The sequence below is a fragment of the Cephus cinctus genome, unplaced genomic scaffold (genome assembly GCF_000341935.2).
Source record: "Cephus cinctus unplaced genomic scaffold, Ccin1 Ccin1_scaffold0470, whole genome shotgun sequence".
Taxonomy (NCBI): Eukaryota; Metazoa; Arthropoda; class Insecta; order Hymenoptera; family Cephidae; genus Cephus; species Cephus cinctus.
In genome coordinates, this window is record NW_014333146.1 from 11,555 (window position 1) to 23,439 (window position 11,885).

Genomic DNA, 11,885 nt, shown 5'->3' on the forward strand with positions numbered 1-11,885 from the left:
CCCCCCCCCCCCTCCACTCACCCGGACAGATTTCGAAATCTAGTTCGAGCCGTCGGATGTGCGTTAGGTGCGCAATCTAACCATCCTAGCACGCTATCATCCCTCTGGTATGTTATTCGTGTATAGCTCGTCGTGTCAGTTAGTCTATATAGAAAAATGGAGGAAAGAGGTGGAGAAAAGAGTGAATAAAAATTTGAATAAAAGCCATTTCTCAGGCGCATATATTTACTTCGACCTAGTCGATTCGGCGATGCCTTCACGCGTTTTATACGAAAAAGATTGAACAACATTAAGCAACAACTCCTTACGAACTCGATGCAACACGTTGCTTTGGTACGGACAGAGACAAGTTGCAAATGTTATGTATACATACCTACCTATCTATCTCTGCATTCTAAAAGACGAGTCACAATTTCTAATTCGTTTATCCAGATCCCCGTCATCTGCGCGACCCTTGTTCACGTTTAAACTACTCAATCGTACGTGCTTTATAGAATAGTGCTTGGATTTTGGATTTATTATGGCAAATCACTCTTACTCTGATTTCTACTTGAATTTCTGAATTTGCACTTGGGCCGCTGTGAAAGACTCCCTAGGGTCTCGGAGAGGATACTGGTATAGTGAAAAATAGAAAATTAAAAAAAATTCCCAAAATTATTCCCAGTACAGTATTTGTTGCATTTGCTTGTAAAAGGATTTTTGATTTTTTTAAATTTAATGAATTTTCGAAACAGTAATCAGGAGTACTAATAACGGTTGTAGAGGGTAGTCGTAAAGTAATTTATCTATGGTCGTTTAGAAATTACAGATTTTTTAATTAGAGTAGTTACTTCACGACCACCCTGTGCATTGTCTAGGATGACAATTTATAATTATTCTCGTTAACGATATGTTATGAAAATCGTCTTTAACCAAAAGCACAATTAATCGCTACGTACGCGTCGTACGTACCTATATCTTGATTACTTTTATCAATTTTAAAGAAATCGCCGTATCTCCTAGTTAGGAAGAATAAATCGTAAAAAAATTTAAACATTGAGAAACAACGAAACTTATAGCGATTTTTAACCCACTGGATCACAGTTTAAAGCCTTTATTACGTAAATGAAGATTCGAAAGATTCGCGTCTACATAATTTATATTCCTCGGCTTAAAGCGCATCAATCATAAAGTTTCCCTTGCGTCTAACTGCAGAGAGGTTACAGGATAAGTCAAGACTCATCGAATAAAGTATTCTCTCTGACGTATCTATGCCAAAGTATAAATTCGATCAGTATTGTTTTCGAATTGTCAAAAAAAAAAAAAAAACAAAGCGATCGAAACAAACAATTACTCGTGGTCGGTTAAGCGTCAAGCCCTGATTAATTTCCAAATTCCAAGAAACAAAGAAAAAACCATAATTATATAAACCATATATATGTTACGTAACAGGAAAATTACGATGCTACGCTCAAAGGTGAAAAACGTATCCGGGAATGTCGAACGGCGTGAATACAGCTCGCCGACGTGTTCTACGGATCCTCAAGGCGCACTAGTGAAACGTCTGTCGCTTCGCGTCGTCGACGATCATTCGAAGGTTGCCAGTGTTGAAGGTTGCCACGTGTTGACGTAACGTCCTGGACGAGTGACGAGTGACGTGCGGTCAGGAACGTACGAAATGACGGTAATGCCGTCGAGTTCCGATGTGGCGGACAAGGCAGTTTCCACGGAAGACGCGGCAAGCGGCGTCGAGGTGGTACGTCTCGAGGCCGTTCTGGCGGCTCTCGTGGAAACGAAGGTTGAGGCTATGAAGGCTTCGACGACAGCTCGACGTTCGGGCAGTGCACCACCGAGTCCACGACGACTTCGGCTTACATCTTCGTCGACGGCCTCTTCCTCCCAGAATCATCATCATCATCATCATTCTCATCATCATCATTCTCACCATCATCATCAGCATCGTCAACATGAACAGCTGCCCCACGACGAGCATCGTCAACACGAGAAAAGAAAACGGGAGGATCGTCGGCGACGCCACGATTCTGCCCCCTGCGGTGAATACATCGAGGATCCTACCGTGCATAATAATCATAAACAACGTTCGGGTAAGCAACCTGACGCTGCACTCTTTGATTTTCTTTTTATCCTTTTTTTTGTTAACAGGTTGAGTTATTTTCTTTTCACTACGGTATTATCGCGTGATACGAAAAATTTTATTTTTTGCTTCTTTTCAAACTGCTTTTATAGCTTTTTAATTTCGTAAAATGAAAAAGCTCTTTGTTAGATTAACATTAAACTATTACGATCGACTGTACTTCGTATGAGAATTTTCGTAATTGGTAAATTTATAATAGTGACTTTTCAATTGTCATAAACTCTTCTGTCACGTCTACCAGCGCCATCTGTGATCAGTTGCAGTCAGTGTGTTTCTATATGCCTATTGGTTTACCATCTATGTCAATTGTACACGGGGAATCGTGCTGGCGCGCTAAAGCGATTGTATAGAATTTACATGTGAATCTGTGAACTTGTTGATGCAGTCACGATATTTGGAAATTTTCAATTTGCTATATGGAAAGCCAGTTTTGTTCCCCGTTCGAGTTAATTGTCAATATTCGAAAAGCACGTTGTACGCAGCTTTCGATCTAAAAGTATATTTACCTTGTGCCGCTACGGAATTGCTTGGCATTTGAGTCTTCGGTTTTATTGAATCGGCTCGACGCAAAGATCTAAAGTCACGACGAGTTACAGACACTCGGTGGTCGGTAGAGAGACGTAATTTTTCATGGCCAATTTACCGAGACTCCATAATGTTTTATGGGAGGCTCGTAAAAAGTTTAGTCAGCGGACGACTAATCATCCTTGCTATAACTTGGCCCAGGGCCCCTGATCTTGCTTTCTCATCCCTTGATTTGTCAAACGTTATCAGTCCCCGTTATTATCATTGAGTTGTTATCAACTCGAGGAACAGTTGCGTTTCGCATCATCGCCAAGGTGTATAGCTGTGATGACGAAAGTTTCGTTATTTTTGGAAATAGGTAAAGGGCGACGGAGAGCTTCGGAGAATCCGCGGAGTCCCAGGAAGCGGCGTAGACACTCCAAGAGTCCCCAAGTGGGCCACAGAGTCGTTCAGGATTTTCATGGAGGTCTCGAGACTGGCCTGGATCTTTCGGGGATTGACGGGGATCAGGAACTAGCTCTGATAAACTTTGAGAGAGCCAGAGAGGGTTTGAGCGATTCCTGCGAATATCCGAAACTGCATCGGAGCGCCTGCTGCTTTTCACAAAGTGCAGCCCAGCTGTGAGTGACACTTTAGTGATAAATTAATAATTTTTTTGTAAATATAGTATACACTAATTGATAATTTGTATACTTCGTATAAGAGGTCGGTTACGAGGACTCCTATGCACAGCTTTGAGACTATTTTATTGTTTTGAGCATCGCTTTGAAAAATATTTTACGCCACGAATATTTCGAGATACATAAAGCGGCGTTCATAACAAATTTTACGAAATTTTTCCAATCCTACGCAAAGTTAAAATAACTTAAGACTCTAATCGTGAATTAATTTCTTTTGAAAAAATAATTTTAGTTTGCTGTTGTGGACTCCGCATAATGGGGACAGTGTCCTCGTAACTGACCGTTCAGTTGTTTATATATAGGTATATTTTCCTCAACACAATATACCTATCCCGTAAATAACTCATATGCACGCGGGAAATGTCATTAAAAAAATTTTTTTTAATTAACTTTATCTCGTATAGGGTTGAAAATATGTTTACCAGACACTTCACGCGAATAAACCGCCAGCACGTGAAAATCCTTGAAATTTAATTCCGTTCGGTTTTACTGCATCCAGTGATTTTCAGCAGAAGTATGTTCAATTAGCGCTAGTTAATTTGCTTGCATTTTAGAGTGACTACCAGTTTCACGGATACGCATATATTGTACTTGTTAGGACTGTATTTTGAGAAATTTCATGGTGCACAAAATATTGCTATTTATATCAAAATTGCGAAAGAGGCAGTTGCGATTAGCGTTAAAGTCAGTTTATAGAGATTAGAAGGATCCACATCAGTGTAATATCTTTAATGCGACTAAAAGACTCATTTCGGGTGCTACACAAGCAGAAGGTAAAATTTGAGAAAATTGGTTACGTTCCACCTGTCAAAGTAAGACACTAATGTCGTTCAGTCATACATGCATGATGATCGTAAAGTAACCTGCTTACTTAAAAATTCTATAACTTCTGAAAGGCTGTATATATTTCCTTTGTCAAGTCCAGGGCCTATCTGACTGCCCATTGATCAGTCCGAGACTACCTCTACGGGCTCTCGATTCTCATAATAAAATTTCTACTAACGTAGAGAAAGTTACTTTATGACCACTCTGAATAGAGTCCCAGAAGCTTCGCTGCAGTTGATAAGCATGATATATTTTTCCGTGGCAAATCTTATGTATTTAAACACTTTACTCGATTTATCTACAGTTTCTATCTGCTCGTAAAGCGCGCAATGTGAAGTGTCTTTTTTAAAATCCAATTTCGAAGCAATCTCGCGAACGCAAACATACTGCATTTGTACACATCGAGATAGAGAAAAAATAAAACAAGTCTCTAAGCAGCCCAACAGACAAGAAAATATTTCTACACATTGACATATTACGAATCCGCTGGCTACGCCAAGAACTGGACCCGATCCACATGAGCCACAGGTGCCAAAATAGATATTTTGTAGAAAGTAACTTTAGTTTGGCTTTCTACGTACGTAAAGATAATTAGTTTCATTGGTAGATTTTTTTGGAAATCAATACAACAAAACAATCTCTTACTTCGAATAATATAAATCAGCATTGACTTGTTTAGTATACTATATTTGAATTTCCTGCCATATTGAAACTATCAATGTCGTTAACGAATTCAGCACGACGAGCCATAGAAACAGACGACAAGTTCTAGATAATACTAAGAGGCTGCTTTGCCTACTAGACACCGCTGAATATTAGCCATACAGCTGCTATACTAGCATAAAGGATACGTGATAGACGGCAGAGTATTGATTTGCACGGCGGCATTGTTCGGGAGCTGACAAAGTTTCGCAACCGTTGAAAACGGGCTAACCCATTGTCGTGGCGGTGCTCTACCTAACCGACGGCTGGTAAAACAGTCACGATATTAACTCTAGGGAGCATTCAGAGAGGTCGGGACGCAAGCCGCTATAGTAGCGTCGTTTTCAAGTGGCATTAGGAGACTACGTATATATATATTTATTTACGTTCGGTCGGTTATGTGTACAGTCGATGCCACAAAGAAATCCTTGAGGCCGTCTCAACGTCATGGCGTCGAATTCCATCCCATTCGCCCCATACACGAAATAGCTTTTACCTTTGACTTCCCGACGTTTCTCTTCTTACCGTGCAGAAAGATCCATTACGACGAGGACGACTACGTCGCGCTCAATCTCGATGACGAGTTCGAAGAGGAGGAGAGTCTTCCCGCTCCTGAGAAAAGGGGCAACACTGTCGAGCGCTATCATCGACCACGGAGAAAGCGGAAACGACGAAGAGTCGAGCCCGAGAGTGTCGAGGAGGAGCTTGGCGATCCAGAGGAATTGCCTCCTAGAGCGCGATGGACTATTGTTGCCACTGCTTGTCTACTTCTCGCCATGTCACTTCTGCTCGTTGGCGTCACGCTGAGAATGGCGCCGATAATCGACGACATGGGTGCGTCTATCACTGATTATTATATTTCGCTGCTGACGCTGCATTATATTACGTTATATATCCCGCAATTGTCACGTGATTCTTCCTCGAAAACACAGAACTACCATAGACTCCGTAAAAGGACTGGAGAATCAGGTAAATTGCTTTCGGAGGATTTTTTTGAGACGATTACGTAATGTGTAACTCACGTTAACGATGATAATTCTGCTTGCACGTTGATGCTTATCTTAGATAAAGATCTTTTTGATAATTATCATTTGACGTAAACGCAAACTGCTCTTTTCATGTAAGTAGTCGTATCTAGTACAATCCTGGTATACGTGGTAAACATTTAATGGGAAGACCACTGAAAACTGTGTTATGCCATGAAATCTTTTCCCTATAGCGACTCAGACACTGCTCATAGTACCGGGTAATCTGGCGGTACTGTCCCGTTTCCGTCGGTCCCTCCTGCGGAGTGAGCTCACGGGCGGGAAATTCAAATGGATCAAGTTGGTCGGTTCTCGAACTGGAGCTACCTTGTGGTTGCATCACACGTCGGCCTCGTGAGGTCAACTCGCGAGCGGGAGGCGCACGACGAGAAGCCTCTTGTAACTTGAAGTCGGGCGATTCCGAATCCAAGGCGACCAGGTTTGGTCTCTCGCGCCAGAAGTCCCCGAGCAAGCTCAGGCAGCAGCGTGAAAATTCCGGCCCGTGAAATTCGCCAGTCAAGGCTGCCCGGTATGCCGGTACCAACCCAGCTTGCAGGGCCTCGTGCCCCGAAAGGTGCCAAGACAGCTTCCGGTCGCGGAGGTCCAGTCCGGTGCACTCCACCGCGCAATACCAACCTGGCTTTCAGGGTTCCGCACCCCAACTTCTCAGGGATCGGATTCCAGCCTCCGGATGGACCCTTCCCACCGTCCACTTGCCTGTCTCATCTCCCGCTCTCATCCACACGTCCCAAAAGACCCCGACCCCAGCCGGCCATCTTCTTGGCGATGCCATTGAGGAAGCCGACGGACTCTAGACCCACTGTACCTACCTGGTACTCAGTACTCACCCTGGAAACTCCATCCTCTTCGACCTCTGAGGTCCGGCACGTTCAAGAGTCCTGGGTCGAATCTTTTCTCTCGGTGATAATTCTGATTCGAACCTCAAGCTCCCGTCGGACAACTGACTACTCACTCATCCTAGCTCGCGAAGTCATCAATCATTTCATTCATCCAGAAAAATCGTAAATTGCAAAATGAAAAAAAAATATATTATTAGAATTCCCTCTGAAGCGTTACCTTCCACCTATTCTGCCTATTGACAACATCATGAGAATCAACGACGTAACTGACCATGATAGGATGATGTGATTGGACATGGTACTCATTTGTTAAGTCTGGACAATGAGAAAAATCATACGTCTTCAGCCCAAAAACCCAATATCAATACCTTTCCCAAATATCAACATTTCTCATTCCTTACTTTCTACCTTTTTTCCAAATTTATCCGAATAACACAGTTTGTATCTGCTGGTAAACTTTGAAGTCGAACAGAAAATTCATGTCGCAAAACTGACTCTAGCCCACTCCTCAAGTACTCCTCAACTTATCGAATAAAGTATCTAGTTATATATCGAAAGTGATTTATGTTCCTTGATTCCACATCTTAACTGGAACGAATGTCTATGCGATTATCGTCGGCTGTGGCGAATCACGGGTTTCTCTGTCATAATGTTAGAACCTGGAAGGGTTACAGGGTGCAAGGGATGCTTCAGCCAATTACGTGACACTATCCCAGGGAAGTACGCTCATGTCTAATGTATATATACGATACGTATATATATATATAGTATACACAGGTACCCACGTAGGCACTTGTGCTTTGGTTATACATACGTATATGTGTATATATAGACCTAGTGCGAGGTCGAGGGCGCTCCACGACTCTAAATTAAAGGCGCACATCTGTGAATCTCCAGTCACCCGCCAGATTTCCGTGGTAGAGCTACCCCGCGAAACGGAGTCACTCCAGATTGTGTCTTTTTGGGTTTTCAACCGCGCGAAGCTTGCTTCCTCTCGCGAAAACGAGACGCGAGTGATAATAATATTCGATTGGGAACTACGAGGTCATCGGACTTGCAATTGACTGCAAGCCGAATTTCCATGAGGCTACTACTGGCTTGTGGAAATTAATTACATGTGAATAGAACCGAGAAATTAATTTAACACGCGGGGGGGTTCGAGATTTTCGATTAATCGTTATTTAAAAATCGATTGGTTAGTGTATCGATATTAAAGTCAAGCTGCGAAATTAATTATTTTAATTATCATTAATTCTGCACTATTATTAATTGCGATTTTGGTTGTGGTCATTGAATTTTTTTTTTTTTTATTATCAACACGCCTGAGTTTCACAAATTTCAAAGGGTATGCAAATTAGTCTCTATAAATTTTTTCGAATTGACGGCTGTAGGAAACGGAAGGCTTCATGAAAATATGAGAAATGCAGAAACGAACTGGGTCTCCGATGAGCATTTTGGGGTTTGATACGGCTCTTTGATACTTGTGCTAAGAGGGCCATGATTTTGTTGTTTTGAGGTAAAAGTGTGGGAAGTGGAGAATAGTTGGTTAATCAGGGTAGGATAGATCGAGGTAGGTAAGGTAGTCGTGTTATTTACCCAGTGAATATCATTGATTTCATTTGCTTATGGAGAAAAGGATAATCGGAATAATTTTTGTGGGCAATTTATTGATCATTATGTAAATTCGTAATCTACGATCTTGATTGATTACCAGTATCTCGTATACTTACGTGTTTAAGAATTTTTTTTTTAATCTTCAGACTACAGTCATAGTTCCTGCTAAATATAGATTCACCGTACTTGTCCTGAATGACTTGGCACTTGTATAAACCACTTTGCATAATAACTTGGAACTACGGCGAAGAAACTTAAGACACTCCGTGAGAGGAAGCCACACTTTACACATCTATTAGTTATCGCTCCTCGGCGGAGATTCGTAAGAAATACTATTAGCGGCGTCAGATGTTTTACGAACACGAAGTATTCGGATAAGCAGAGTGAGTTACGAAAATATTCGACCACCCCAGTGACTTTTATTTCATTGCTCTTATTGTCAGTATTTGAAAAATCATGTAGAGTAATAGATTTTTGTAAATTTCGTTGGGTTATTCGTACGTGGGTAAAAGTTTGAAAAAATGTTGATTCATTTATCATTATTACTAACGAAAAATGATACGATTTCCGTTTAAAAAAAATATTCGAACAGTTGAGAAAAAAGTGTTACCTTAAATTTAATAAGTTTTAGCTGCATACGTGATAGAAAAGTCAATTTTTTATTTAATTTTTGAAAAATCAAATTTCGCAATTATTTACAATTTTTTTAAAAAATTATTAGCGTATAGGAAAATTCAATGGAAAATTCGAATAATTTCGTTACCGACTGTACGTCTGATAAATAGTTACTTTAGGGCTGGAGCTGTTATCAATTGTGAACGTCCCATGGTATTTTTTTAATAAAAAAAAAAACTTAAACACGTAATCGGCATTTTTAATCAAATTAACAGTAAAAATTTTCTAGATTACTTCTATTATGAAATTATATATGGCTTCAGTTACATAAAAAATATGAAATCCGTGAAAAAAAAACTTTTCATCGTCCCAAGTGAAATTCACACGATCCTGTTGTTACAACCGACATATTAGGTTCCGATTACACGGATCGTTAAGATTAATCTTAATTCGCAATAGAAACCTGCATTCATATCGAACAGACTTCGTTAACTCCCGAGTATAATACTATTAGGAAGTTTGACTTGATTACAGTTTGGTAACTACGTATCAACGTGCACAACGCCACAGTTCACCCATGAGATATTTCACAGTAATGTATACCGAGCGGGTAACCATGGTAACAAGCAAACATGTTTCTCCCATTTATGTAACTTTTGCCTAGCTGCTACGTGACAGGGTGAAATTTACCTAGTCGATATATAAATGTTACAAGATATATTTCCCGGTTAATATAATATTTTCAAACTATATTATACAGGTTGATTCAGCAATAATTACCGAATCAGTTTTCACTTGATCCGAGTCGTATCTTATACTTATTGGTCTATTGCCTCGATCACTGATCAGTCACAACTCACCATCCCTGAACCGAAGTGATAACCGAAACAGAAAGTTCCCTTGGATCAACCTGTATACAATCTTAGACCAGGTCCTCGACAAGTTCAAAATGGCTTCCCGTTATTCTTGAATTTCTCTCTGGCGTACCTATTTCTCGCGCAGACGTGTACTCCTTGGCAAATGCGCGAAACCCATTAGTACCTTGGCCTGTCTTCTCCAGGAAACGTAGAGCTCGGCTCGTACGTATTAAAGCTACGCAAGAGACTGCCGTAGCCACTTAAGCATTAATCGCGAGAGTGTACTCGTAAAATTTATAAGAGAGTTTATTTTAAAGCGCTAAGAAGTCTCAGGAGTAAACAGTACATACTTCACCCACTTTCCAGGCAGTTGAATGCATACTTTAGAGAGCAATAAAATATAGCGGTGCTGCTGCAACCTGTGCTGCAATCATATAGCGGTTGTTATGCCAAGTCAAATTCAATCCACTCGAGCGGGAAAATCTATACGCATCCACCTCTTTGTATCGATGCAAAATCAATGTACAGTTACAAGGTCGAAAGGCTCGTAAGCTTCGCTCCTGACTGATAGGCACTCGGCGCTGCATCGTTCGCCGGTTAACGCAATAACAAACAACTTTCGTACGTATTTCGAAAATCTTATTACCTGCCACTGCTTGTAAACCGGGTGACTATTGGATGCTGGGTTAATGGGAATATGTTAGACTAAAACAGGGTAGCACTGTATACAAGCCTAAATATATCTGTCAAGGTACACAAGAGTCCACGTGGGTTAGTCTTTGACGTTGTAATGACGACAGTGACGATGCACGTGGTAGTCACTAAACGGGTAATCCAGCAATGATCAATCGTATACTGCGTACGTTAAAACTTTGTTCAGTAGATACGCAATGGTCAATCGACCTGGTTGAGAATCCAGCACGGACGGTTTTACGGATCACTTTTCAGTCCAAGAAAAAGAGACGAAAAAAATTAATATTTCACGTAAGATGCTACGTAATATCCTGTGATCAAAACACTTGTCACCGAAAACCGTATACGCAGCCGTAGAATCGGCATTTATATGTTTTATTTATTAATATCAACAGTGTTTTTATATTTTCTAGTTTTTTTTTTTCATAGTATATGTAACTCAGCATTGATGACGAAGAATAAAAGTGTCAATAAAAAAAAAAAGTTGGCAGAACGTCCTACCAACAAAGCGAAGCTCGCGTGCTCGAACCCCTCATCTGCCAAAATAGTTTACAAAGGAATGGAACAGGTTATTCGTACGAGCGAGTTGTCAGGTTGACGAAGCTGGAACCAAGGAAAGTTTGCATCGAAAAATTGCGTAATTAGCTACACGAGAGTAATTCGCAGTGATACGGTGTAAAGTTCGAAGATATGAAACTTTTCTTGAGTGTTCCCTTTTTTTTATTTTTACCGCTGGTTCTGTGCACCAGTTCAATAAGATCTGAATAGGGGAACAGAGGTATCGTTGGGTGCATGACAGACACGTGGTTTGCCAGTTTAGAGATTCATTTATATTTTACATATTTTCGGAGAAATAATTTAAAAAATTTGGCTTCGAGATAAAAACATTTTATTGATAGGCTTCAATTTTTTTTTCCTATAAATTCACTTTTCTTGCACTCATTTTTCGGGGCAGTTTTCTCGCTTCCAGCCTCGTCCGTGTGACGAGTTACCCGTATAAATAGCCTGTTGCGTTCTTTCTTAATTTTGATCAAACTTTTCATTCAAGTAACCGTCGATGAGTGATACGGGCTTTAATTGAAATCTCCCACGTAAGCAATTCCTTTATCTGTCGGGCTGCACTCTACCGTTCAAGTATCCCATTCTAGCACGCTTGACCCTTCGATCATTGAACTCTTGCCCCTTAAGATTACACGCACCTCAAATTCCAGACCATAAACATCAACCGGGTTTATTGGACGTTAACGATAAGTAGATGGCGTTTGCGTTAGTCCAGCTGACAGTAGGGAAATAAAATTGGATAGAAAAAGGAAAGCGAAACTAAAAGTAAGAAAGGGGAAGAGGGGGGGGGGGGG

General features: G+C 40.8%; 1 protein-coding gene across 7 annotated transcripts in view; it reads left to right on the forward strand.

Moving 5' to 3' along the window:
* Nucleotides 1-11,885, forward strand: part of LOC107268101 (lateral signaling target protein 2 homolog) — a 28,037-nt gene that overhangs the window by 1,304 nt on the left and 14,848 nt on the right. For 3 of the 7 annotated variants that reach the window (XM_025085371.1, XM_015740506.2, XM_015740507.2), the window contains 4 exons: nucleotides 1,432-2,084; nucleotides 3,018-3,279; nucleotides 5,399-5,700; nucleotides 6,086-6,272. In XM_025085371.1, coding sequence (XP_024941139.1) covers nucleotides 1,658-2,084; nucleotides 3,018-3,279; nucleotides 5,399-5,700; nucleotides 6,086-6,249 — 1,155 coding nt within the window. In that variant the 5' untranslated portion in view covers nucleotides 1,432-1,657 and the 3' untranslated portion in view covers nucleotides 6,250-6,272. Of the gene's footprint in view, nucleotides 1-1,431; nucleotides 2,085-3,017; nucleotides 3,280-5,398; nucleotides 5,701-5,798; nucleotides 5,836-6,085; nucleotides 6,273-11,885 lie in introns of those variants that run through there. The other 4 variants (XR_003059794.1, XR_003059793.1, XM_015740508.2 and 1 more) reach the window with 2 other exon arrangements.